This window comes from Hippocampus bargibanti, linkage group LG16, assembly GCF_051943395.1.
Source record: "Hippocampus bargibanti isolate YZ-2025 linkage group LG16, ASM5194339v1, whole genome shotgun sequence".
Lineage (NCBI taxonomy): Eukaryota > Metazoa > Chordata > Actinopteri > Syngnathiformes > Syngnathidae > Hippocampus > Hippocampus bargibanti.
In genome coordinates this window covers 16,742,808-16,768,156 of record NC_142749.1, presented here as the reverse complement: position 1 = coordinate 16,768,156, position 25,349 = coordinate 16,742,808, and the positions used below count along the sequence as shown (strand labels likewise).

At 42.8% G+C, this 25,349-nt stretch overlaps 3 protein-coding genes across 3 annotated transcripts; 1 reads left to right on the top strand and 2 right to left on the bottom strand.

Annotated features, from left to right (window-relative positions):
- Positions 1 to 611: 611 nt before the first annotated feature.
- Positions 612 to 4,806, top strand: LOC148886754 (transcription regulator protein BACH1-like). Its single transcript, XM_089016505.1, has 5 exons — positions 612 to 965; positions 1,042 to 1,272; positions 1,367 to 3,274; positions 3,906 to 4,112; positions 4,354 to 4,806. Exons 2-5 carry the CDS (start codon positions 1,060 to 1,062, stop codon positions 4,597 to 4,599), a joined length of 2,574 nt encoding a protein of 857 aa, XP_088872631.1. The 5' UTR covers positions 612 to 965; positions 1,042 to 1,059; the 3' UTR covers positions 4,600 to 4,806.
- Positions 4,807 to 4,954: 148 nt separating this feature from the next.
- Positions 4,955 to 9,852, bottom strand: rab38b (RAB38b, member of RAS oncogene family). Its single transcript, XM_089016506.1, has 3 exons — positions 9,575 to 9,852; positions 6,153 to 6,430; positions 4,955 to 6,083 (listed from the first exon to the last, which is right to left on the bottom strand). Exons 1-3 carry the CDS (start codon positions 9,774 to 9,776, stop codon positions 5,928 to 5,930), a joined length of 636 nt encoding a protein of 211 aa, XP_088872632.1. The 5' UTR covers positions 9,777 to 9,852; the 3' UTR covers positions 4,955 to 5,927.
- Positions 9,853 to 10,572: 720 nt separating this feature from the next.
- grm5a (glutamate receptor, metabotropic 5a) lies at positions 10,573 to 24,881 on the bottom strand. The gene is made up of 18 exons (XM_089016501.1): positions 24,553 to 24,881; positions 23,473 to 23,742; positions 23,269 to 23,402; positions 22,906 to 23,170; positions 22,720 to 22,834; positions 21,607 to 21,856; positions 18,990 to 19,225; positions 18,791 to 18,912; positions 17,942 to 18,066; positions 17,710 to 17,878; positions 17,490 to 17,616; positions 17,310 to 17,427; positions 16,092 to 16,278; positions 15,854 to 16,012; positions 14,617 to 14,742; positions 14,364 to 14,546; positions 14,115 to 14,284; positions 10,573 to 12,650 (listed from the first exon to the last, which is right to left on the bottom strand). Exons 2-18 carry the CDS (start codon positions 23,692 to 23,694, stop codon positions 12,113 to 12,115), a joined length of 3,246 nt encoding a protein of 1,081 aa, XP_088872627.1. The 5' UTR covers positions 23,695 to 23,742; positions 24,553 to 24,881; the 3' UTR covers positions 10,573 to 12,112.
- Between the last annotated feature and the right edge of the window lie 468 nt (positions 24,882 to 25,349).

Sequence of the window (25,349 nt, the reverse complement as noted above, 5' to 3'; positions counted from 1 at the left end):
ATTGTGTTTATTTGTGTATTATGTATTTCTGTTTTTATTTATTTAAGTGTATTATTTATTATTATGTTTATTTATTTGTTATTTTTGATTATTTCTTTCTTTGTTTATGTATGAATTTATTTGTTTATTTATTATGTATTATTTATTTTATTGTGTATGTATTATTTAGTATGTATTTCGTATTTATTTACGTGCTTAGTTCTTTATGTATTTAGTATTTATTTATTTATTATTAATGTATTATGTATTTATTATTGGCGTAATTATTTATTTATGTATTTCTTTTTTATTTGTGTTTATTGTCCTATTATTTATTTATTTTTTCTGTGTTGATTTATTTAAATTTAATATTATTGTTTATTTATTATTAACGTGTTTATTTTTTTTGATTATTTGTGTGTTTATGTATGTATTTATTTATGCATGTATTTATTTATTATGTATTTTTTCTTCAGTATGTATTTATTATTAATATATATTTGGTATTAATTTATGCCCTTATTTATGTATTTAGTATTTATTTATTTGTGTTTATTTATTCATTATTAATGTATTATGTAGTGATTATTTATGTATTTATTATTTTGTATTTTTGTTTATTTACCAATTATTATTTATGTATTTATTTGTATGTTTATTTATTTATCTATTTATTTTACTATTTTATTTATTTATTTATTGCTTGTTTGTTTTCATGCACCTATTGACTTTGTTTCCAGGAAGCAGGTTTGTCAAGAGCGAGGGAGGTAAGACGGGAATGGTGTCAGACGGGGAAAACATGCTTGCTCATCTTTTATCAGCATGAGTCAGCGCTGTTGCGACACACACATACGAGCACACGCTAGCTCACTCCCTCACACCCACATATTTTGACAGATGAGTCTGTTGAAGTGCGCTTAGCTTGTCTCAAAGTCGTTCAAACCGCCCCCACCCGCTAAAAAAAAACTGGACGCGACGACGAACAGGTAAGCGTGGCTAATTTAGTTTCGCAATGTAAAAATTGTTTGACTTTTTTATGTATTTTTGCCGCTGTGTGACTAGCTGTGTGCGCGCGCGTCGATGCCCTCGTATACGTACGCGTGCGCGCCGCACCCATTGCGCACCTTGCGGCGGCTGGACGAGCTTCGGATGCAAGGCGCGTTTTGTGACGTCACCGTCCAGGTGGACGGCCGCCGTTTCCAAGCCCATCGCGCCGTCCTGGCTTCGTGCAGCGACTATTTCGCCGGAAGGCTCCAACGCGAGCAGAGCGATGATGTCACGCTTCCACCCGAGGTGAGAGCTGATGGGGCGATTTGCCCGATGAGGGTGATGTCACTTTTTTGACCCCGCCCCTTCCTTTGGACATGTGCCGTTTCCTGTCTCTTAGGTAACAGTGGGTGGTTTCCAGCCCCTGCTAACGTTTGCTTACACATCCGAGCTGGTCTTCAGCAAACACGACATCCTGGAAATTCGCCAAGCCGCATCGACGCTTGGCTTCCGGGACCTGGATCAGGCCTGCTTTGACTTCCTGCTACCAAAATTCAACTCCGGTCCGCCGCTTCTACCGTCGCAGAGGAAGAAATGCTGCGCGAAGAAGAAGAGCGAGGAGGAGGAGGACCCGCTACACAAAGCCGTGAAACCGATGCCGAGGGAATCGACTTTGTCCAGCTGCCCAGAAGGGAAAAACGGGATGGGCGCACCTAGGGATCTCGGGGGCGGAGGAGGACCCAAGTATCGGAAGTTCCAACTGGCTTGTGGGAAAGAAACACCCCAGGGACATCCTGGATCTAACAAGGGAGCTAGGGAAGAGCAACAGGAACCAGGAATGTGTGCCGATCTAGCAACTGAAATTCACGGATATCAGGATCCAACAGAGCCTCTAGGTTATTCTGGCAGCGAATATGACAATCTGGAAAAGTGTTCCAAATCTGGCTCTTTTGATCAGGGAACAGTCTCAGAAGACGGAGAACAAGGACCAGGAGCAAGGTTCTCAGGTGTTACCGTCCCAACACAAAGTCCTAGAAGACAAGCGGAGCACAAAGGTGCTGATGTGAGTCCCCTGTCAGACCACTCAATCCACTGTTATCCGGACACAGTCACAAAAGATGGAGAACAAGGATTAGGGACAATGTTCTCCGGTGGTCTCAAGGTGGTTCCAGTTGCAACCTGCAAACATGATGATCTGGGAAGCATATCAGAGCACAAGAACATAGCAGAACTTTCAGGAATTGGCTTCAATAAGGATCCCACGCCTGACTCGTTACCTTCCAATCAGAAAAATATCATGGAAGACCGAGATCAAGGACCACCTACAAGGTTTTCTGTCCGTCCTGATTTACGAGCAGGTGAAGCTCCCAAACACGAGAACAAAGGAGAATTTGCAGCCAAAACTGCCGGTGTGAGTCCCAGCTGTCCTCTTTTCAGGACACCATCACAAAAAGATGCAGACCAAGAACCAGGGACAAGTTTCCGAAATGATCGTGAAGCTCTGAAAGATGAAGGCCCTGCAATGGGAAGCAAGGAATTGGACACGTATCTTGGGTCCAATTCTAGCCCCTCACATCCAAAGACCACGACAGAAGATGTAGAAAGAGGACCCAGACACTTGAAGTATCTTTATTTTGACCGTTCTTATCAAAACAAGATCTCAGTCAAAGAACAAGCACCAGGAACAAGCCCCACTGGATGTCCTGATCAGGTAGCAAGTTCCTCAGGGAAATCGGAAGGTCCTGGAACACTGACTCGATGCAAGGGTCTGGATACGTGTCCGAGGTCTGACTCAAGCCTCTTTCATCAGGAGACCATTGCCCAAGACGGCAAACCTAGACTAGGAACAAAATCAATCCAAGCCACAAGGAAAGTTGAAGGTCCTGAAAGTCGATGCGAGGATGGGGCATATCTTCCAGGAAACAGCACCGCCTGTGACCTGAACCCATGTTCCAGGTCTGACTCTGCCCCATTCGATCAGAATATCACAGAGCAAGAAAATTCCGGACCGGGAACACGGTTCTCTTGTGGTCCCGATCAGGTCCTAGGAGTCACCCTGAAAAACGAACCCCCAGGGAGCAACGAGGCAACGGCTGACCCGGGCCCTTCTCATCAGAACTGGCACAAGTGCCACTTCCTCCCACAGAATCGGGACTCGGAGCGGGGAGGACCACCATGGAAAGGAGGTCCGTTGTCCGAGAGTGAGGGAGCATCCCAGTCAGGACTATCATCCCTTAACTCGGGTGAGGACGGGGACTCGGAAACAGACGGCGAGGGAGAATGGTGTCCCAGAGAACGGGCCAGACTGGTGAGTACTGACTGAACGGAGAGATATTGATTCAGGCCCAACTTTGGTGGCTTCCGAATGGGATGCCTGAACGAAAAGACTGAAAATTACTATAAGTCGTTCAATTCTTGGAAACTCATTTACAAGTGTTTGCATTGGGTGACTATGGCAACCAGTTAATTATTCACTCGTGTGTGTGTGTCTGTGTGTGTTTGCTTGCGCTCGTAGTTCAGTATGCATTTATTGGCAGGGAGAGTTTGGTTTGATTGTCGTTTCAGAGTCGATTCACTATTCAACCGCGCTGATGCCAGCTACAGTGTGTACATGTTTGTTGTGGGTTTTTTTTGTCAATCTGTCCCGAGTACAAGACAGATTGCACATGACAGTGTGCTAATATGTCTGGTTGGTAGGATGCTAACCTTTACGGTGTTAACAGAACTGGTTCTAAAGAACGCGAACACGAGTGATCATTAGATTGTTCACAAAAACAAGATTGATTGGAAGAGGTCCAATGAATTTTAATTGCTTGCTAACAAGCACAAACAAAATTCATGGTTAGCAAGACTGATTGGGAGTAGTAACGCTATGCTAACAAGACCGACTGGCAAAGATTGTTCGGGTGTGATGTTGATGTAAACATGTCGTGAATCAGGTTGATCTCCCGTTCTCTGTGGACCACGTCGTACGTCTGAATCACGTGGACCTACAGAATCTGCTGAGTCGGCACGCGTTGACGCGGCAACAACTGGAATTGATCAACGACGTCCGACGGCGCAGCAAAAACAGGTTGGCGGCGCAACGCTGCCGTAAGAGGAAGCTGGAGTGCATTGCAAACCTACAGGAGGAAATCAATAAACTGGTAAGACACTTCGAATCTATACGTGGGCCTCCTAGCCATAGCGGCGGCGCAGATGAGGCTACTTGCTAGCGAAAACAGAACTTTTAACATCTCAAGTAAACGTGTCACAGGTCCGTTACGGGCGGTTGTTAGCGAGCTAGCCATTTAGCCAGTTACGTTCCTGTGTCTGTGGGTTATTTTTCTTCAATGATGCCTTGGTATCAAACGCAGCCTGGTCATGTGTTGCGTTGTCTTACCACAGAAATGTGAGCGTGAAAAACTCCTCGTGGAGCAGAACTATCTTCGTCACCTGAAGTCCACCACGTACCTCAGCGTCACGGCGCTCACCCGGCGCATACACGCCGAATCCCGAGAACTCGGTTCAGACCAGTTGCGCCTCATCGACCCCCAATGCCTCCTGGCGTCACACCTCGACACCTTACTCTTGAACCCCACCTCACTTTCCTCAACAACAGCTGAGACTGAAGGACATTTAGAGGACATTTAAAGACACTGAGGCCGTGTACAGATTCCGATTTTTGTCTCAATTTTCTATTTTTGTACGCTAATAGTGTCTGAATTGATGCGAACGCCATTTTGATTCTTTGGTGCTCGAGGACCACATTTTATTTTCACAACGCACAAGTCATTGCTTTATAGAGATGTGGTTAAAAAGTAAATGAATAAATATAGAAATAAACGGTTACGTATCTTATTTTACTTTCAGAATCGTTTTGTCTGTAAATGGTAAGTTTCATACTTCTAAAAAATGTCAGATTTTTACACTCAAACACCTCTACTTCGCGGGTTTTCGTCTATCGCGGGTGGTCTTGTCCCCACATTCACCGCGAAAAATGAGGGATTACTGTAAATGACAATTATTGCCTCCTCGCACTTGAAATGTGCTCATTCATGGCGTTTATATTCACATATGTTTGAGTAGAACCAATTAAATGTTTTTTTGTATTATCTTTTCGTTGGGGAAAACAATATAACACGCTCTTAAAACGTTCAGCTTTCTGCGTGAATATGAAACACGTCACTCGTTAAAAAAAATACAAATAAAACTGTAATGTGACCAACTGCCCACCAGAGGACGCCAGAATGTCAAGACCAATGCGACGTCATCCATTTAATTGGAATAACCACTCAGCTGGTGTCTTGACGTCGAGAAGGACGCCAAACCTCGCCAAGATGGCGGAATAATTCAGCACAAAGAAGGTCAGTAATGTGATTAATTTCACGGCTTCCTTATGGCAAATACCACCTAACAATGTGTGTAAAATCCACGTCGAACTGCTTTAGCGCTTTATGAACTGTTGCCCAGGCGGCCATTTTACCTTATGTGAGATTTCCAACTGTTAGCATCTAAGCTAATACTGGGTAAGATGAACACTTCGTCGTTGTGTTAAAAACGTAAGCCATAGTTGTCAACCTTGGCTAATAGCTGCCTTTAGAAATACAATTTCCGCACAAAAGTTGGAGTACGCCGTACATTAAAAGGTATAAAATACGGGGAAAACGTATTAGTTGACAGATATTTACAGTAACAAAAGCATTAACATTTTTTTTTAATCCAAAATGAGAGGGCATCCGACACATGTAGCTTTGCTAAGTGTTAGCATCCCAACAGTAACACCGTTTATATATATATATTTGTGCGTGTATGAAATATGAATTCTGATGACTGTTAAAGTGAAAGCAACCTCAATAAATACCACAACGACCATTCTGTCAGTTGTCATGATATGACAAATAAATATATATATTTTTCAAAACGAGGATTTGAAACTGAAAGAATGTGCAAAATGGAGTCCATGATGGGTCTTCTTCCATTCACTTGAGGCATCCCGCGCATCCGTCTGACCGGCGATTTCTGTTGAGTTGCGGCGTGACGGTCTCGTTGGCCGCGGTTCTCCTCAACAAGGCGTGCTCGGTTGCCATGATTTGTTGCACCAGGAAATTAGCAGCCTCGTCGATGTTCAGGTTGTCCTGTGATTTAAAATAATAATGATTTCAACCCTTTTTTTAATCTATCTCCAATCATAGAAAAGGGGCAACCTTGGCGGAGGTCTCGAAGCAGCCGGCAAATCCGTGGTCCTTACAGAACTGCTCCATTTTGAATCCGTGAACAGGAAGTGCGTGACCCTGCTCGCACTTGTTCGCCAGGAGCACCGTGGCGATGCCGCGACCGTCGGCTAGCATCAGCTTGGAATCCAGGTCCGCCTTCCACTTGAGTACCGCCTCAAACGTGCTGGGACGCGTCATGTCAAACACGATGAAGGCGCCCGTCGCCTCTCGGTAGTACACCCGCGTCATGTTGCCGAAGCGCTCTTGACCTGTCATCAAATCGACAAATAACACAATCACCAACTTTACTACTTTACGCTTCACTTATCGCAGATTTTTTTTCGTTAAAAAAATTAATTCATAAAAAAATGGCAAGTGACTCAGATGTTCTATACATTGCTGTGGCTTGATTGGTTCCATTCATCAGAAACAAACGTTAATTCCTAAATTATATGGATCTGGAGTTAAATGAGCTTGAAACGAAGGCGGATGTACAAAATACATTGAAATACATCCATAATTCCGCTATTTTTTTTTCCGCCAAAGTGATATTTTCGATTTTCATATAAAAGTTCTTTGATTTCCGCATACAAGCGCTAATCATAGTTTAAAACTTCATTCACAATATATGTTTTGCTTGCGTTGTGAGCTATCAAGATGGCTATCTGGCTAGTTCTGTAGCTGGCTACCCCGCCAGGTATCGAGCTGGCTATTTAGCTATCTAGCTAGCTATCTAACTTGCTACCTAGGTAGCTATCTAGGCGGCTTCCTAGCTTCCTATCTAATTGCTATCTATTAGCTATCTAACTAGCGAGCTAGCTATGTATTAGTTTTCTATTAGCTAGCTCGCTAACTTTCTAATTATTTGAATTATTCCAGGTTGAGTGAACGCTATCGCATGTGGCTGCCGCTGCTTACCCACAGAAAAACTGATCCTGTGACTGTAAAGTGACCTTGAGAGTTTTGAAAGGCGCTTAGAAATGAAGTGTGTTATTATTTTTATTATTTGTGTTTTGTCACATTTGTTATTTTGTTGTTTTTGCCTTCAAAATGGCGACGCGAGAGTGGCTGCCTTAACAGCAGGTCCTGAATTTTGTTTTTATACTTCTTACTTTCATCACTTTGATGCTGCGAAATGTAATGTAATGGATTTATTATTATTATTAGTAGTAGTAGTAGTAGTAGTAGTAGTTATTGTTGTTATTAGTATTATTATGATTAACAGCTGAAGCTGGAACAAAACATTAACATGGAAAAGAAAAAAAAAAAAAAAACATTGGCAGAGGTCGGGCCAGCGCTTTATCGGCACCCAAGCATGAAAACACAAAACCCGAACAAATTCGGGAATGGCGCTCTACGTCATATTGCGCTCTACGTGAATTCGTGAATAGTAGTGAATGAGTTAACAGCGATAAACGAGGGATTACTGTATTTTCTTTTCACCTGGAAGAAAATAAAGAATCATGAGGATTTTGCTACTTTTTACTTTCTTAATTTTTTTTAAATTGATTTTACTTTGAATGCAACTTTTTATTATTCACATTTGTATTCATTCTAACACAAAGCGACCTTCTGTTTCAGGACGACAATGTCCGCCACCAACGTCCATCTGCTCTCGTGCGTCATATTACCAAGACAAGCGGTGAGTCACACGTGTTGTTCATATTGTTGATGATTGAAAATGTTGCACATTCCTTCAGTGCACACAAACCGCCCTTGTTGACACTAACAGCGACTATTTGCACAAGACCTGCCTGTGTGTGTGTGTGTGTGTGTGTGTGTGTGTGTGTGTGTGTGTGTGTGTGTGTGTGTGTGTGTGTGTGTGTGTGTGTGTGTGTGTGTGTGTGTGTGTTTGCATGCGTAAAAAGCAGGTTCTCGTTCTGACATTTCCCATGTGCGAAACAAATAAGCGTGCTGCTGAATCACTAGCCGCCATATGACAGGATGTGCACCCTCTGCACTTCCTCCTTTTTGGGGACCCGAAATAAATAAGTAGATACATAAATAGCTGAATGAATAAATAAATTAATACACAAATAAATGAATAGGTAGATGGATAAATAATTACATAAATAATAAACTAATAAATAAATGCATGAAAAAACACACGAATAAATGAATGAAACACGAATAAATGGATACATAAATTAATAAAAAATCAATTAAAATACATTAATAAAATTAAAAATATATAGATTAATTGATCAATAAATGCATAAATAAGAGTGAATAAACAAATGCATAAATAAATAACTACACAAATAAATTGCTTAATAAATAAATGCATAAAAGACTAAATAAATAAACAAATATGTAAATGAACAAATAAATGGATAAATCAATACACAAATAAAAGAATGAATAAACAAATGCATAAATAAATGAATGTATGAATAAATGGCAAAATAAATGAATACATAAATACATAAAAGAATAAATAAATACATGAATAAACAAATATATGGTTAAATATATCAATACAAAAATAAATAAAAGAATAAATACATGAATACATGAAGAGATAAATAAATACACAAATAAAAGAATAAATAAACAAATGCATAAATAAATGAATACATGAATAAACGAATAAATGTCTAAATAAATACACAAATGAATGAATGAATAAATAAATGAATACATGGTTAAATATATGAATACAAATAAAAGAATAAATGAACGAATGAATAAATAAACAAATACATGAATAAACAAACGGACAAATTAATACACAAATAAAAGAATAAATACATGAATAAATAAAGGAACACACGAATAAACAAATAAATGGCTAAATAAATGAATACATAAATAAATACATAAAATAATAAATGAATACATGAATAAACGAATAAATGTCTAAATAAATACACAAATGAATAAATAAATGAATACATGGTTAAATATATGAATACAAATAAAAGAATAAATGAACGAATGAATAAATAAACAAATACATGAATAAACAAACGGACAAATAAAAGAATAAATACATGAATAAATAAAGAAACACACGAATAAACAAATAAATGGCTAAATAAATGAATAAATAAATGAATAAATGAACGAATACATGAATAAACAAACAACAGGATAAATGAATACACAAATCAAACAATAAATAAATAAATGAATAAATAAATAAATGACTGAATGAATGAATGAATAAAGAAATGACTAAATAAATAAATAAAATCCACATAGCGACCGGAAAGACATTTTTGTCACGCCGCCGTTGTTTTAAAATTGGCACGTCACATGAGGGCCACGCAGCCGATGCGGATCTCAAGCGAGACAAAGAGCACTTACTTTAATCCCCCCTACAACCAATTTTGCCTATTTCCCCTACAAAATAAAACAGGCAAAAAAAAAAAAAGTCACGATTTGAGGAAGTCGAATGAAAAGTCACTCACCGGCGATGTCCCACAGCTGCAGGCGCACCGTATCGTTGGCGCCCCAGCGCAACACCTTGAGCGCAAAATCCACGCCGATGGTGGCGCGGTAGTTGTGCGAATACGTCTGGTGCACGTAGCGGCGGATGATGGAGGTCTTGCCCACGCCCAAGTCGCCGATCACCAGCACCTTGTACAGGTGCTCCTTGTCGGGGCTCGCCATGCTCTTAGGCCACCCTCGCTCGCACGCCCTTCTCTGTCTCTCTCTCGGGCGCGTGCGCACACGCGGCGACACGCTACCGCATGCCGGTTGTTGTGAACACGCTAGAGAGGGGCGGGCTCTGTTGCGCACCGCCTACATGTTAACTCATTCACTGCCATTCACCAATTTATTCGGTAATTGAAAATCTGATTTTTTTTTTTCATGCTTGGGTGCCGATAAAGCGCTGGTCAGACCTCTGGCCATGTTTTTTTTTTTTTCCCCCCTTCCACAAGGGGGCAGCATATGCCTTTTGTCCATATTAGCGCTTTATTCTAGCTTCAACTGTTGTTAAAACGCTATATAAACCAATATGTATGGATTGTATTTTCGACACCCTGTTTAACTCATTCGCTGCCATACCATAATTTTACATTATACATAAAATAAGGTACATTGTGGGTAGTTTTAAGGCTTATTTAGTTGAAAATTATGTTTTTATGGGGACCAGGGAACGGATTATTGTCATTTTAATGGTTTCTTATGGGAAATAAATGTTTGGAAGACGAACTTTTTACACACATTTTCTGGGAACCAATTAAGTTCGTGAGCTGAGGTATCACTGTATTATGATTATGATTATGATTATGATTATGACCTAGACCTCCAAAGCTAACTTTGGGCCTTGCTGAAAAGCCCTAACCCGGATTTAAATCCAAATTGCAACCTTTGTTTTTGAATCCTACCAATTTTCCTCACTTTGACAACCAAAACGCGGTCGTAAATAGTCACAGACTCCACTTTGAAAGGAAAGATCAAACATTTGCACAAGTAATCCATCCGTCAGTCAACTTTGACTTGACTTTATTTAAATATACAAAGGACTTGGCGTCAACTATTTTACGCTTTTGAGCCCCTCATTGGACGTTTCGATCGCAAAGCTTTACATTCAAATATAAGAAGTGTGTAAACATGCAGCATCACAAGCACGTATACTGTCAATCCCCTTCCCAAAAAAAAAAAAAAAAAAAAAAAAAAAACATTAGAAAAATGACATTCACCTAAACAAATAAAGTTTTGACTGGAGATTAATAGCAAAATTCAACCCAACCCATTTTGCAGGCTGACAAGTGTTGTTCGTGAAACGGGCTCGATGACTTTTAGAAACAAACTGCAACGCTGTAGATATCGTCTAGTTCACAGGTGTCAAAGTCAAGGCCCGCGGGCCAAATCCGGCCCGCCACATCATTGTTTTTCGGCCCGCGAAAGCAAATCAAACTTGTTAAATTCCATGATGATTGCTAAAATCTGAGCCAAAATGTCATATTTTTGGATGTCAACCACAATAAAAGTCCTTATTCTTGACTTCAGATTTGAAAACGAGTTATTCATTAATTTGCTGTGTGCTCTCTATGTAATATTTGAAGGGATTTAAACATTCTAATGGGTTCCCCAAATTCATAACGGCCCTCGAGAGGAAACCATAACTACAATGTGGCCCGCGGCAAAAAAATGACTTTGACACCCCTGGTCTAGTTGGATATAAAAATCTGCAGAGACCCCGCCCCCTCCCCCCTTAAAAATTATTCATATTTTTTTCCAAAAATCGTAAAATTCAACATTTCAGATGAAAGATTAAATTACAATCAAACCTGAGTTTTCGATCATAATCCGTTCCAGGATTCTGTTCAAAAACCGATTTCTTCGAAAACAGAAATATTTATAATAATTGTTGTAAACACTTCCTGGTCCCCAGAAATAAACAATTGTTCGATTCAAATATGAATATTTTTTCACCCATTGTTGTGAATTAATGTTCGGTGGGGACAGTGTCATTGCTTTTCTCAAGCGATGCGTTCATCGTATCAAGTGATGACATTCCTAAAATTCCTTTGTCGGGGTGTCCCATTCCCTTCACATTCTTGGACATCCGATGACAGTGACAAGCGCACATTCCCTCATTAGCTTTTTTTTTTTTAGCGTTAGCATTCGGATATTTGCTTGACTTACTGTTTTCCCGTTGGAATGAATCAATGTAATTGCTGCGGGATGTGGCTAGTTGCTGGAAAAGATGCCACCTGAGATACAAGGTTCAAGGAAAAAAGCATGTTCTCTCTGAAGCATCCCTTTAGCATAGATGCTAACGCTTTCCGGCGCCCTTTAGCATAGTTGCTAATGCTTTCTGACGCCCTGTATCCCTGTCATGATTAGATGCGGAACCTGGATAATTTCTGGAACGATAATTTCAGGAGTAATTAATTCCTGTTGACTCTTTTGCTTTCTTTTAGCGTTAGCATTAGCATGTCCTGATTACTTGACCTTTCTACCGTATTAAAGGCACCGAAAGTTTGGTCCGTGGATTACAGAGAGGAAGCACTCTGGCTGTAGTGACGCGGCAGCAGGTGCCCGTATTCCGCCTCCGAGGCCCCGGATAGCGAGCGCGAGGAGCAAGCGTCGGAACTATCCTCGGAGCTGAGGGAAGCGTCCCGGAACGGGGACGGCGGCGTCAGAACGGCGAGCTGTTCGGCGTCTCTGATGCGGCGCGCCAGGTGCTCGTAAAGTTTGCCGTCGGCGGTGGCGGTGGCGGGCGAGGCAACGACGTCCAGTTGGTTGAAGCCGGTGACCACGGAGTTGATTTGCTCCATGACGGTGACGCTCGCAACAGGACCGGAAATGGTGCCGAGTTCGGCGAGCGTCGGTCTTGTGTCGTCTACGCTTTGCAACCGTCGAGACTCGACGCTCGCCGTATCCTCGCCGCCTCCGGTAGAGAAAGGTTTGATGATGGCGGTTTGGTTGGCTTCCGCGGTGTCCTTCTTGACGTGAAAGGTCATCCTCTTGCAAAGATTGGGCTTGTAGCCGCACTCGTTCTGCTTCCAGGCGCCCGACTTCCCGTTGGAGCTGGGAAGCAAAACTCCAGTCACTATCTCACAAACCCGCCGCTATCCATCGGTTTTTGCTCGGAAGAAAAATCCTTGTGAAATTCCCAAAAGATCAACCAAAAAAAGGCCACATATGCTGAGGGCTTTATATATTTTTTTCTCTCTCTGTAGTTCGATTAATTCTGCCCGTTTGCAGTGCGGGAATAGGAGCAGGATGTGGGTAATTCCTGGAAATGCTGACATTTATATGCCGTGACAATGTTTAGGGTGTGGAAAAGGGGTGCACGGCTTTAAAATTTTTCATCCGCGGGTGACAGGAGGTGTGGCCTCGTGATTAGTAAATATGCTGTGAATCGTTTTGAACATTTTCAGGGCGCATGCACTCATTTGGAGGTGTGCCAAGTACCGTATTTTCCAGTATACAAGGCGCACCCAAAAGCCTTGATTTTCGTCAAAAAAATGACCTTGTACCATATACGCAGGTGCGCCTTATATGTGAAATAATAATTTAAAAAATAATAAAACCTTCTTTGCCCCTGTATAAGTAGTGCGTCACCCCAGCCTCTACTGTAGTGCCTTATAATGTGGTGTGCCTTATATTTGGAAAACTGTTCAATATTTATATATTATATTTGGAAATCTTCATTTGTTGAAGATGCGTCATATACTCTGGTGCGCCTTATATATGGAAAAGGGTTAGAAAATACACCATTCATTGGGAGTGCGCCTTATACTCTGGTGCGCCTTATATATGGAAAAAAGTTAGAAAACACACCAGTCATTAGGGGGGCGCCTTATACTCAGGTATGCCTTATATATGGAAAAAGGTTAGAAAATACACCATTCATTGGGAGTGCGCCTTATATATGAAAAAAAAAATAGAAAATACGCCATTCATCTGGGGTGCGCCTTGTATTCAGGTGCGCCTTATATATGGAAAAAAGTTAGAAAATACACTGTTCATTGGTGGTGCGCCTTATATTCAGGTGCGCCTTATATATAGAAAAAAGTTAGAAAATACACCATTCACTAGGGGTGCGCCTTTTACTCAGGTGCACCTTATATATGGAACAAGGTTGGAAAATACAGCATTTATTGGGGGTGTGCCTTGTATTCAGTTGCGCCTTATATATGGAAAAAAAGTTAGAAAATACACTGTTCATTGGAGGTGCACCTTATATTCAGGTGTGCCTTATATATAGAAAAAAAGTTAGAAAATACACCATTCACTAGGGGTGCGGTTTATACTCCGATGCACCTTATACACCGGGAAATATGGTATGGCAGAAAAGACGCAAATGGGGTACGTGGCTTGAAACAAGAGTCCGTTTTTGCTGCTCTTTTAAGAGGTGCGCCAATTGTCTCTGGACGTTGAAGGTCTTATATGGCTTTAAACATCCTTATTTTTTGTTGTTGTTTTTCCTGGCCGTGTCCAACTTGGACGGGGGTGCGCAAAAATGCAACAGCCATAAGAAACCCGTACCTGACGTTGTCCTGCGCGGAAGCTCGTCGCCGGAACAGGTTGGCCATGCTACTGGACGGCTTACTCTCCTTGGCGGCTTTCTTGGCGTTGCCCACGTGCATGCGCACCACCGTGGACGTGGTAAATGCGCTGCGCACGTTTTTCTCCGGTTTGGCTAGCATAATGTATACCTGACGGCGAGGAAGAGAAAGGTTAAAAAAAAAAAAAAAAAAAACGGTAGAGTGTGAGGGGGTGCGAGGGTGCGCTTACCTTGGGCACAAACATGCAACAGAGCGCCACGGTAGCGCTAAGGCTAACGCTGAAACACATGGTGATGATCTTGTAGTTGGAGCCAAAGTAGATGGGCACAAAAGCTAGCCAGATAATGCAGGTGGTGTACATGGTGAAAGCGATATACTTGGCCTCGTTGAAGTTAGCCGGAACGTTCCGAGTCTGCGGCGAGAACAAAACAAAAGCTCCGGGGAACCGTATTTGACGATACGCGGCGCATATGCATGCGCACCTTAAAGGCGTAGAAGGTGCAGCTGAGGATGAGTAAGCCGTTGTAGCCCAACGGCGCCACCACCCCCAGAGTGGTCAGGTTGCAGATTAAGTGCACCTCGCGTATGCTAGGGTAGTCATGAATAACCTAAAGGGAACGTTGACAGTCATGTTACAACATCTGGTTTAAAAGGGGGGTGCGCTGATTAAATACATGTGCGCTGATTAAATACATGTACCCAGTTAAAGTTAGCAGACGTGGTTTGTTACCGAGTGGAGTACTTTTTGCGATTATGGGAGCGGAAAAGACCCCACCACAGGCTAGTACAAGGCTACCTGTTAGCATGTTTAGGTGGCAGATATTATAGTCTGTCTCTGTGGTAATGTTCCACTAGCGCCTGTGCTAATGTCCTAATGTTTTGTTAGTGCAGTGTTCAAAAACTATGCTTATATAATGCTAATATTATCCTCGCATTATTTTAAATTCATTATCCTATAATGCACACATAATACTAATGTTGCAGTAGTTTGGTGCAAACATTTTAATTATTAGCTTTATTGTTGTTTTAATGTTGTGTGACCACTGTGTTACCATAGTGATGTATTGCTAAATTATAGCTGTCAATATAATATGCACATTTTTATCTTGGCATTGTTCTAATTTCATGTTAGCACTGTGATTGTATTATAGTTAGTTAGCTAGCTATTTGAGTCAGGAAACATATTAGCTATCTAGTTAGCTAGCTATTTATTAGCTAGCTATCTAGCATTCTATTAGCTAGCTAGCTTTCTATCTTTTTGAGTTATTCCGGGTTGAGCGAACGCTGGCGCGTGTGACTGCCGCTGCTTACCCACAGAAAACTTATCCTGTGACTGTAAAGTTAAAGTTTTTAAAGGCGCGTAGATATGAAATGTATTAATAATAATAATAATAATGATAATATATTTCATTTATAAGCGCCTTTCAAAAGTCTCAAGGTCACTTTAGTCACAGGATAGGTTTTTCTGTGGGTAAGCAGCGGCAGCCACACGCGCCTGCGTTCACTCAACCTGAAAGTAACTCAAATAGATAGAAAGCTAGCTAGATAATAGATAGCTAATAGCTAGCTTGATAGCTAACTACAAAGATATATAGCTATCTAGCTACATAGCTAGCTAAGTCCTGGAATTTGAGTGAAAATGACAAAAACCCTGGCACAGGGGTGGACAATTTTTTGCACATAGTCTCACAGCAAATGAGTTAAAGGCGCAACATGCACCTCTGGGGGCTCGATGACAAGCAGCGCCACAATGATGGCGAGCTGCAGCAGGATGAGCAGGAAGGCGATGACCAGTTGAGCGCAGGCTGACATGAAGCGAGGCTTCTTGGTGCAGATCTTCTTCTTGCTGCCCGCCAGGATGCGAGCGATGCGATTGGTCTGCGTTCCAAAATGGATAAAAAAAAATACACTTTGATTCGGAACGTTGGAAAAGGTGTTCCAAAGCGACGCTTGTCACCTTGGTGACCAAGGCGGAGTAGCTCATGGCGGGCGACAATCCGATGCCAAGCCTCTGCAGGTAGCAGTAGACCAAGTGGGGCTTGGCGATCAGGCTGAAGGTGCACACGTAGCCCAGGCAAATGCCCGCTAGGATGATGTAGCACAGTTCCCGGCTGGACGACTTCACCACCGGCGTGTCCCAGAACCTGCCGGACGGTCAGATCAAGGTCACTGTCGATGATGGCGCTAGAACTTAATGTTGAAAAAATAATCACCCCCCCCCCCCTTTACATCCTGGTAATGTTACGAATTTTAATAGTATCCAATGTCCAAACAAACACAAGCAATATCATAAATATGGAAGTACAGTAAAGTCTCGTTATATCGATATTCAAGGGAGTCCGAAAAAATATCGATATAACCGGGACTATCGATATATCAGACCCTGTTTGCATGTAATTTTCTCCGTGCGTGCATAGAAATAGTATCGATATAACCAGGACTATCGATATATCCGATATCGATATAACGAGACTTTACTGTAGTATCATAAATATGGAAGTATCGCCAAACCTCGGTTTTCGAACATCTCAGTTCTTGTTTGTTTTCGGCCAAAATGTCAGATTTTTATGCCTCGGTTTAGAACCGAAAATGGGTTCTGCACCAAACATGGCGGACCTGAATGCACCACTCAACTCCCCCCCCCCCCCCCCCCCGGCTTCCTTATACAGTGATACCTCAGCTCACGAACTTAATTGGTTCCCAGAAAGTGTGTGTAAGGCAAAAAGTGTGTATTCTAAACATTAATTTCCCATAAGAAACAATTAAAATTAGAATAATCCGTTCCCAGGTCCCCATAAAACATAATTTTCTACTATCCATTTGCCGTCTGGCTATCTAGCTAGCTATCTATTAGCTAAGTATTAGTTAGCTAGCTAGCTGGCTATCTATTTGAGTTGCTTCCGGGTTGAATGAACGCTGGCGCGTGTGGGTGCCGCTGCTCACCCGCAGAAAAAACATCTTACAATGACTGTTAAGTGACCTTGAGAGTTTTGAAAGGCGCTTAAAAATGAAATGCAGTATTATTATTATTATTATTATTATAAATAAGCCTAGAACTACACAAAATATACATTATTTTATATATAATAAATGTGCTGTTTTGGGGGATTTAAAAATGGGTTGCATTTTCAATTTGACTTCCTCAATGTTAAAACGGACACCCCTTCGCACTTACTTGATGAAGACCGCGGTGACAAAGAGCGTCGCCAGTAGACCCAGACAGGCAAAGACGACGGCGGCGATTGGTTCCGGATCGCCCCAGCGCACAAACTGCACTGGGATGGGTTCGCAACCTGCACGGAGGTCCGTCATTATGATTTTTTTTAGGTCATTTTATGTTATTTTACTTTCTGACCATGCAAGTCGTCGGTGGGCCACGAGCCCAGCAGGCAAGCACGACACGTGTACTCGTCGAAGACAAATTCGTTGTCCTTGCAAGGAGTGCACGTCCAGCAACAGCTCACTTCGCCTTTGCGGATCACCTGTCGAAATTGTTCAAAATCAAAATGGGGGCTTATTCTAAGGGGAAGGCTAACATTTTGTCAGCTGTCATTGAAACCCAACCGCGGTCTCACCTTGATCTGGGCCTTCAGGCAGGGCTCGGAGCAGACGGAGAGGATGACGTCGCTATCGTTGTTCCAGATCTCCCGGTCGTTCATGCGTAGACCACCCTGGTCCCAACTACCCACGTGCACGTAGGCGAACTCGTCCTGGGCCATTTGCTTGAAGTTCATGATCTCGTACCTGGGACCAAAGATCCGTCATTTGACCGTCACGAGGCGGGAGAAGCCGTGGCCTCGTTTTCACCTGCCGGGTGAGTCTCCGTTCTGGTCAAAGTGGATAACTTCTCCCGATACGCCCGTGAAGTTGGTTTGCATCAGGTAGTCCAGAAGCTGACGGCCGTCCACGGGCCGCATGGCCTCGCATAGACCCTGGACAGAACCGAACGCTGGTTTAAAGTCTTGCTTGAAAACCCGAACGCTGGTAATCCAAAATTTGAAAACCTACTTTTGAAGCTCTGCCCAGACCTTGAAACGGGAATTTGTCTTGAGATCCAGATATGAAACCCCTAAATCTATCTTCGAACGTTCAATTTGAGACCATAGTCCTGACTTGAAACCCGGCGCAGATCCGAATTTAAAACACTTAAAACCCTAAACCGGTGGTTCTTGACCTTGATGGAGTCACCAAACACTACCAGTTTCTTATGCATATAACCTTCTTTCAATGACCGTACCCACTAACTGCATACTAGACTGAGGGGTAGGCCTCTGCGGCGGAAGATCCACCGAACCCCTGAGACCGACTCACCGAACCCAAGGGGTTCGATCGAACACAGTTTACGAACCACTGCCTTAAACCTAAAACCCTAACCTAATCCAGATTTGAAACACTTACACTGTCTTCAAACCTTAATACAAAACTGCAAACTAGTCTTAAAACCCTAACCCTGACCTGGAAACCATATTTATCCATTGCTCTCCTGGCTCGAAACCAAAATTTGTAACCCGGGTCGGCAAGGTAGGCAAACAAGTGTCCAAGAAAATGGCCGGGAGTCTTTTCATGACAAATTTGGGTTGTCTTATCTGACCCGATCAAACATTAGCATTCTTTCCAAAGATGTCGAATCAGATTAAGAGTTTGTCTCGGGTGTACCTTGTATCCTGGACAGAGTTCCTGCTGCATAGCGTGCAGACCATACGCCATGGAGTAGATGGCATTGATGACAAAACCCATCTTGGTGTCTTGAGCGTACTGGTGACGCAAGGATTCTCGCCCTGCACCGAAGGGATATGTAGTTTGATTAAACGTCGCTCTACCGCCACCTACTGGCATCGACGGGAATAGCCCTGACAGCTGCACGTGCGGTTGTAGGCGGTGGTCTCTTGGGAGACGCCTCTCAGCTTGCACTGGAAGCGGTGCTGCCAAAATTCGGGGAACCAAGGGTTCCTCAGGTTGGTGTCGGGCTTGAGTTTCAGGTAGTAGTCGTCGAACCACGTCACGTAGGCCGACTTGAGCTTGATGGTGATGCCGCCCGACGCCTCGCGCTCCAAACCGTCCGTCACGTCGTAGCGGTCCGCCCAGCCGTCGCTAAGTAGACATCGGTGATGAATAGAGCTTTCTTATTTTAGGTGATGTTTGAACATTGGATGATGATGATGTTCCTGCGCGGTAAAAATGGCCACAAGATCTGCTTCAAAGTCTGTTGATGTGTGCGCGGGTGTAGGTGGTGTAGCAAAAAATGGCAATGCGGTTGCAGCCCCCCCCTTACCTACCCCACTAGTGTGTGGGTTTTTTCAGTTGGAGTGATTCAAACTATCGGAGTCGAAGCCCCGTGTGATTTTTTTTTTTTTTTTCCAGCACGAGCGTGGAGACTCTCTGAGGATGTGTTACAAAATAGACGCCCACACCAGGCTTGTGTAACTCTGGGACGCCGTCGTGAACTTTTGCTGCATTTTATTTCTTGGAGCGGGGGCGCGTTTGCGGACCGAAGCGAGGAGAATAGAGTTTATTTGGCTACGGTCTCACTATCGTCTTAATGTGTCGACTCGTGCGTTTTTTGGAGACATGAGATCAAAATCATAACTGTGACTTATTATACCGCAACCCAGCCTCAAAATCCTGATTTGTAACCTCAACCAGAGTGTGAAATGCAATTTTGAATCCATAATTTGAAACCTTAATTAGGAAATCCATTCCCAGGCTTGAAACCGTGTACCTTTAACTAATTCGCTGCCAGACGATGTGCAAAAATTTGTCCACTCCAGTGCCAGGGTTATTGTCATTTTCACTCAAATTCCAGAACCCACAGAAAATTTACTTTTCGGACTACATAAACATTTAATTCAGCGCAAGAAAAGCTTAGACTCTGTTCTTTTATTAGAAAAAGAGTTAATTCCTAAATTATATGGGTCTGGAGTTATCTGAGCTTGATATATCATATGGACATATGATATATATATCCATATAACTTAGGAATTAACTCTTTTTTTCTGATGAAAGAAGATAGTCTTCGGTTTCTTACACTGTATTGAATGTTTATGTCATCCTAAAACTTAATATTCTGTGGGTCCGGGAATTGGAGAGACAATGACAAAAACCCTGGCACTGGAGTGGACACATTTTTGCACATCGTCTGGCAGTGAATGAGTTAAGAAAAACTTATCCTGTGACTATAGAGTGACCTTGAGAGTTTTTAAAGGCGCTTATAAATAAATGAAATGTACAGTGAGGGTATTATCGCCAAGAAAGCACAGCAACTTCACTCGGATATCATCAAGAGGCAACTACCCCAAGGGCCATCAAAAAAAATAAAACGACTTTATTATACAGTACAGTTTATTTCTTTAATTACAATACAATAGCACATTTATTATACATAAAATAAGGTATATTTTGTGTAGTTTTAAGGCTTATTTAGTAGAAATTTGGTTTTTTATGGGGACCTGGGAACGGATTATTCTCATTTGAATGATTTCCTTATAGGAAATAAATGTTCGGAAGACTGATCTGACTGTGGTAGTTAAAAAAATAGATGTGTTAGAGCAGGGGTGTCAAAGTCATTTTTTTGCCGCGGGCCACATTGTAGTTATGGTTTCCTCTCGAGGGCCGTTATGAATTTGGGGAACCCATTAGAATGTTTACATCCCTTCAAATATTACATATAGAGCACACAGCAAATTAATGAATAACTCGTTTTCAAATCTGAAGTCAAGAATAATGACTTTTATTGTGGTTGACATCCAAAAATATGACATTTTGGCTCAGATTTTATCAATCATCATGGCATTTAACAAGTTTGATTTGCTTTCGCGGGCCGAAAAAAATGATGTGGCGGGCCGGATTTGGCCCGTGGGCCTTGACTTTGACACCTGTGTATTAGAGCAACAGGCAATTCTAATTAAAAAAACAACATATTTTTATGACATTTCCCCATGTTCAAATGTGACCTGCAACGTCGTCTGTCCACATACTTACACGATGGCGACTATGAACCCATTTTGTCTCACCGACATGCGAGCAACAACATGGCACAATTGGCCAAAATCAGCCCAGCGCACACGTGTCCGCCATGTTTTGCGAAATGTAGTTCAAGGTTACATGACATGTTCCCGACTGCAGCCCACATGTGCGTCTCCTAATGAGCAAAAGCATTTATAGAACGCCTGGCAACCTTAAAATAAAACGCGGCCAATCCCGCCGCTGCATCAACCCCCTCGTTCGCCGTTGATTCCTCCACCCACCGGCAGCTACGACCCCCACCCCCCGTTCCCCACCATCACCGGCCCTCTTTTCCACTCCTCCGCACACTTCCATCCAACTCTTGAACACATTTAGAAGAAAAAAAAGCACAAAACAGCGAGCATCAAGAACAAAAAAAAAAAAAAAAAAAATGGTACCTTTTGGTTTCCATGGCGATGATGGATGATGGGATGTATAGGATGATTTTTGAGTTCTCTTGGCGGTCTCACCTCCCCACCAGTAGGAAATCACCCACCAGGCGCTGGCGGCGCATGGCAGCCAGGATGCCCCGCACGGTCATGCCTTCGCAGAAGCAGGCCACCACGCGAGCTTTAGGGAGGTGCGCCCGAAGTTTGTGGAGCAGGCGGTCGAAAGCGCGCTCGCCAGCGTTGCTGTAGATCTTGTCCGAGTGCGCGATGCAGATGCCCTCCTTGGCCGCCATGTCCTTGAACGCCTCCATGCCGCTTTCGCCGTAGTTACCTGCGACCGTGACAAATGTTTCCCTTGAAATTGATAACGTATTTAGATCTTGGATGTAGAATCGGAATCCAAGATGGCGCCCGAGTAAGCAGCCGTCAGCAAGTCCTTTTTTTTTTGTTGTTGTTGTTGTTTTTGTGTTTTATTTTGTCACTTTGTGTTGTTGTGCGTCGTGTGGAACGGACGCATTGTTTTTCAGCATTTTTTGCCCACGACATTCATCAAAGAGGATGAAGCGGTTGCACCTTTTCGGCAGCACAAATGAATATGCCAGCACTGTTTTTGATCGGGAGGAATGTTGGCGCCATTTGACTGTCATGGCTGGACAGCTCTGGGGCGATTGTGCTTTTTTTTTTTTTTTTGCGCCTGTAATGGGCAGCATTTTCACAGCCCCGCTTTGTTTAGCGGAAAGGTTGGTATTGTTGGACAATCTGAACTGTCGCCGCTTGGAATAGAAGCGGATTTACAGTACGTGGGACCGGAGATGTGAGCCAATCTCTTGTCGTCAATGGATGCTACAGTTTAGTGTTTGCTTTCAACATTGAGCTTGTAGCAGACGTACACGTTCCACCATGACGTCCCCGATCCACTGGTGAAAAGGACACTTTCATCTAGAACTGCTACATACAACAAAGAGGGTGTAAAAATTGCTGACGATTGAATGACTGTCTTTGTGTTGTCATATTCTTTGTTATTTTGATTTCAAGATGGCGCCGCAATAGTGGCTACCTTTCCAGCAGCTCGTGTATTTTGTTTTTCTACTTCTTTCTTTCCTTTTCTCTTCCTATCTTAACTTTGCTACTGTAAAATGTAAATTTCTCCACTGCCAGACTAATAAATGCTAATCCAATCTTTTGAATACGTACCTTCAGTGTTTATGGCGGATACGTAGCTCCAGTTGTACCTCTTAACAATGTCCACCATGGCTCTGGCCTGCTGCATATCGGACGGCACCACCCTCATGAAGTACTTAAACAAACTCTGTGAAAAGACAAAGACGTGCTCAGCAAATGCCGATTTGATCAATTATTTTGTAGAAAGACACCCCTAACCTTGTCACTGAGAGTCATACTAGTGGCCGAGTAGGCGATTTGAGGGATGTTGAAGAGCTGCAGCAAGTTCTGCACCTGGATGGCAACCGAACTGGATCCCGGCCCGATGAGGCCCACGATTGGCTTCTTAGTCTGCGGCACGGGCGCTACGCCACCGGGTGGGGTGCACCTAGCCTGGCTCTCCTCCTCTTCGCTGGACACCAGGGTGTCCCGGATGAACTCGATGCTCTGTTCTAGCGCCACGGCGGAGTGCCAGCATGAATCCCTGCGTGTAGATACAAAGGTGTGCCTCTGGGGTCTATCCTAGCAACCCTCTTGTTCACATTTTAGCTCAAAAATGGCTTGTAAATGTAAAAGGTTTACCTGATCTCGCAGCCCAGGCTGATATTGGGGAGAATATTAGGATCGGCGTTAATCCGATCTAGCGTGTGCATCATGGCCTCCACGCGCTGGATCCCATATTGCTCGCGCACCGCCCCGCATTTCCTCTCGTGCACCTGGCGAGGGGAGCGAGATCACCATACAAACGTCACGTCTCACTCAACGGTGACCATCCACTGAATCCACCTTGTCTGCAGGAGGCTGGTGATGGACGGAGAACAGAGCTCCGATGATGATGTCGCCCGGGATTCTAGCTAGCACCCTTCTCTCGTTGCTCTGGGCGCCGACCCCGAACCGATCCCTCGATCCCAGCTCGGCTCCCAGCAGTACGCTCGCGGCCAGCAGTCGTACGTACAGCCCCATTCGCCAGACCACTTGACCGTTCCTCCTTATACCTGCTGCCGCCATCTTCTCAGAGGTGAGGTCCGCATGCTTACTCGTTTCGTTTGGAGTTGACTTGAGGAGAAAGATAGCATGGGTTTTATTTTGATATGATAGATTGTTGTAAACATTTCACAAATGGAACAACGGCGTCTATGGCGCTAAAGCCATAAAAAAACGGTTACGCTGAAGCATGGCGAATGGGGGGGGGGGGGCTTGTGGGTGGCAAATGCACACAATGCTCGCTTTTCATTAGCTCCAACATAGGCAGTTTCGGTTTTAATCTCTGTTGCTCCTTTTTTTTTTACAAAAATAAAAGTAGCTGGTCGTTTAATTGAGAGTTTTGAAAGGCGCTTATAAATGAAATGTATATTATTATTAATTGCAACTCTCTTTAATCTATAATGTGGCAATACAAATTCATTGTGACATGGATATTTTTCATACCTCTGATGTGACTTTACATAGAAAAATATGAAAACTTATTATTTTGTCATATCAAAACTTAATTCGTGTTAAAATAAGATTTGTCTCTGTGTAAATATGCCTTTTTTGGCTATTTTTGCACATGACTTTTTAGTTGTAAAATTACGATTTTTTTTTTAAAAACAGTAATACTGTAGGTTCAAACAAGCTCGCTTATGATGACTTGAATATTGACAGTTTTATTTTAAGACTTCAGGTGAGGGGGGGGCTTGGCTAGATCTAAAATAATGCACGTCACAAATTTAGCATAAAAAAATCATATCGTTGAGCCTCATTCGGTAATACTGTAACATAATCGAAATAGATGAAACATTTAATCAACACAATAACTCTCCATTTCTGCAACAGTTGCTCTGAAACCACAAATTAGCCAAACTCAAAAACTTTATTTCACCCTACCTGCTCTCTTGTAGTATCCACGTAGTTAGCAGGCTACGTAGGTATCTCCATCACGGGAAAATTGTGAATATTCTTAGCGCCGATGCAGTTGATCTATTCTGGTTGTAGAACATCACGAGCACAAGAAGCAACAGCGAATACCCGCAGCCTCCCTTCGGCTCGAATTGTCGCTGCTTTAATCGCCCCCGTCCCCTCCCACTCACGGACGGCTTCGGCAACGCAGCAACACCCACCTCCCGACAGTAAACCATTAACAAATACTCATGATCACTTATTTCTAACACATACTCATTCTCGTTAAATCCTCGTCCACCATTAGTTAAATCAATATGGCATTCAAGATGAAAAGTTGGCGTTGACGTCAACGTCCTTTCTGGGCCATTGTGTGGCGCTGTTTGACCAAGTTTTTCGATTATGGTCGAGATACTCTCAGTGACGCGATTTAACATTGACGAGTGGCGATTTTCGGTTGTTTTTCAAACTCGTTGTCACCCCGCACGTTATAAATATTTGTATCAGGGGAATATTTATTTTTTTTTACTTGTGGGCTACAGTTTATTACTTTTCAGGTCCGCCATTTTGCCTCGCTTTTTGCGGGCACTCATTGAGGAAGGTAATGCCGCTAATGCGCATGCGTTCCAGGACATAGCCGGAACTAGTCGTTTAATTTGTGAGTGTGGCCAAAAGTTTATTTAACATTAATTTCAAAAGGAGGTGCGCTTGGGGACTTTCCAAAACAAATATTATGTATAACAAATTAAGATTCACCGTCTAAAACGATTTTTTTTTCATCAAGT

Excerpts from the sequence above, each read along its gene's own strand:
- rab38b (XM_089016506.1), bottom strand. The coding sequence starts at position 9,776 with ATGGCGAGCCCCGACAAGGAGCACCTGTACAAGGTGCTGGTGATCGGC. Across the intron at positions 6,431-9,574 it reads GCAGCTGTGGGACATCGCCG|GTCAAGAGCGCTTCGGCAAC; the intron begins GTGAGTGACTTT and ends ATTTGATGACAG. Across the intron at positions 6,084-6,152 it reads GCTTCGAGACCTCCGCCAAG|GACAACCTGAACATCGACGA; the intron begins GTTGCCCCTTTT and ends TTTAAATCACAG.
- grm5a (XM_089016501.1), bottom strand. The coding sequence starts at position 23,694 with ATGGCGGCAGCAGGTATAAGGAGGAACGGTCAAGTGGTCTGGCGAATG. Across the intron at positions 17,428-17,489 it reads GCCCACCGACGACTTGCATG|GTTGCGAACCCATCCCAGTG; the intron begins GTCAGAAAGTAA and ends ACCTCCGTGCAG. Across the intron at positions 16,013-16,091 it reads ACTCCGCCTTGGTCACCAAG|ACCAATCGCATCGCTCGCAT; the intron begins GTGACAAGCGTC and ends TTTGGAACGCAG.
- LOC148886754 (XM_089016505.1), top strand. The coding sequence starts at position 1,060 with ATGCCCTCGTATACGTACGCGTGCGCGCCGCACCCATTGCGCACCTTG. Across the intron at positions 3,275-3,905 it reads CCAGAGAACGGGCCAGACTG|GTTGATCTCCCGTTCTCTGT; the intron begins GTGAGTACTGAC and ends GTCGTGAATCAG. Across the intron at positions 4,113-4,353 it reads AGGAGGAAATCAATAAACTG|AAATGTGAGCGTGAAAAACT; the intron begins GTAAGACACTTC and ends GTCTTACCACAG.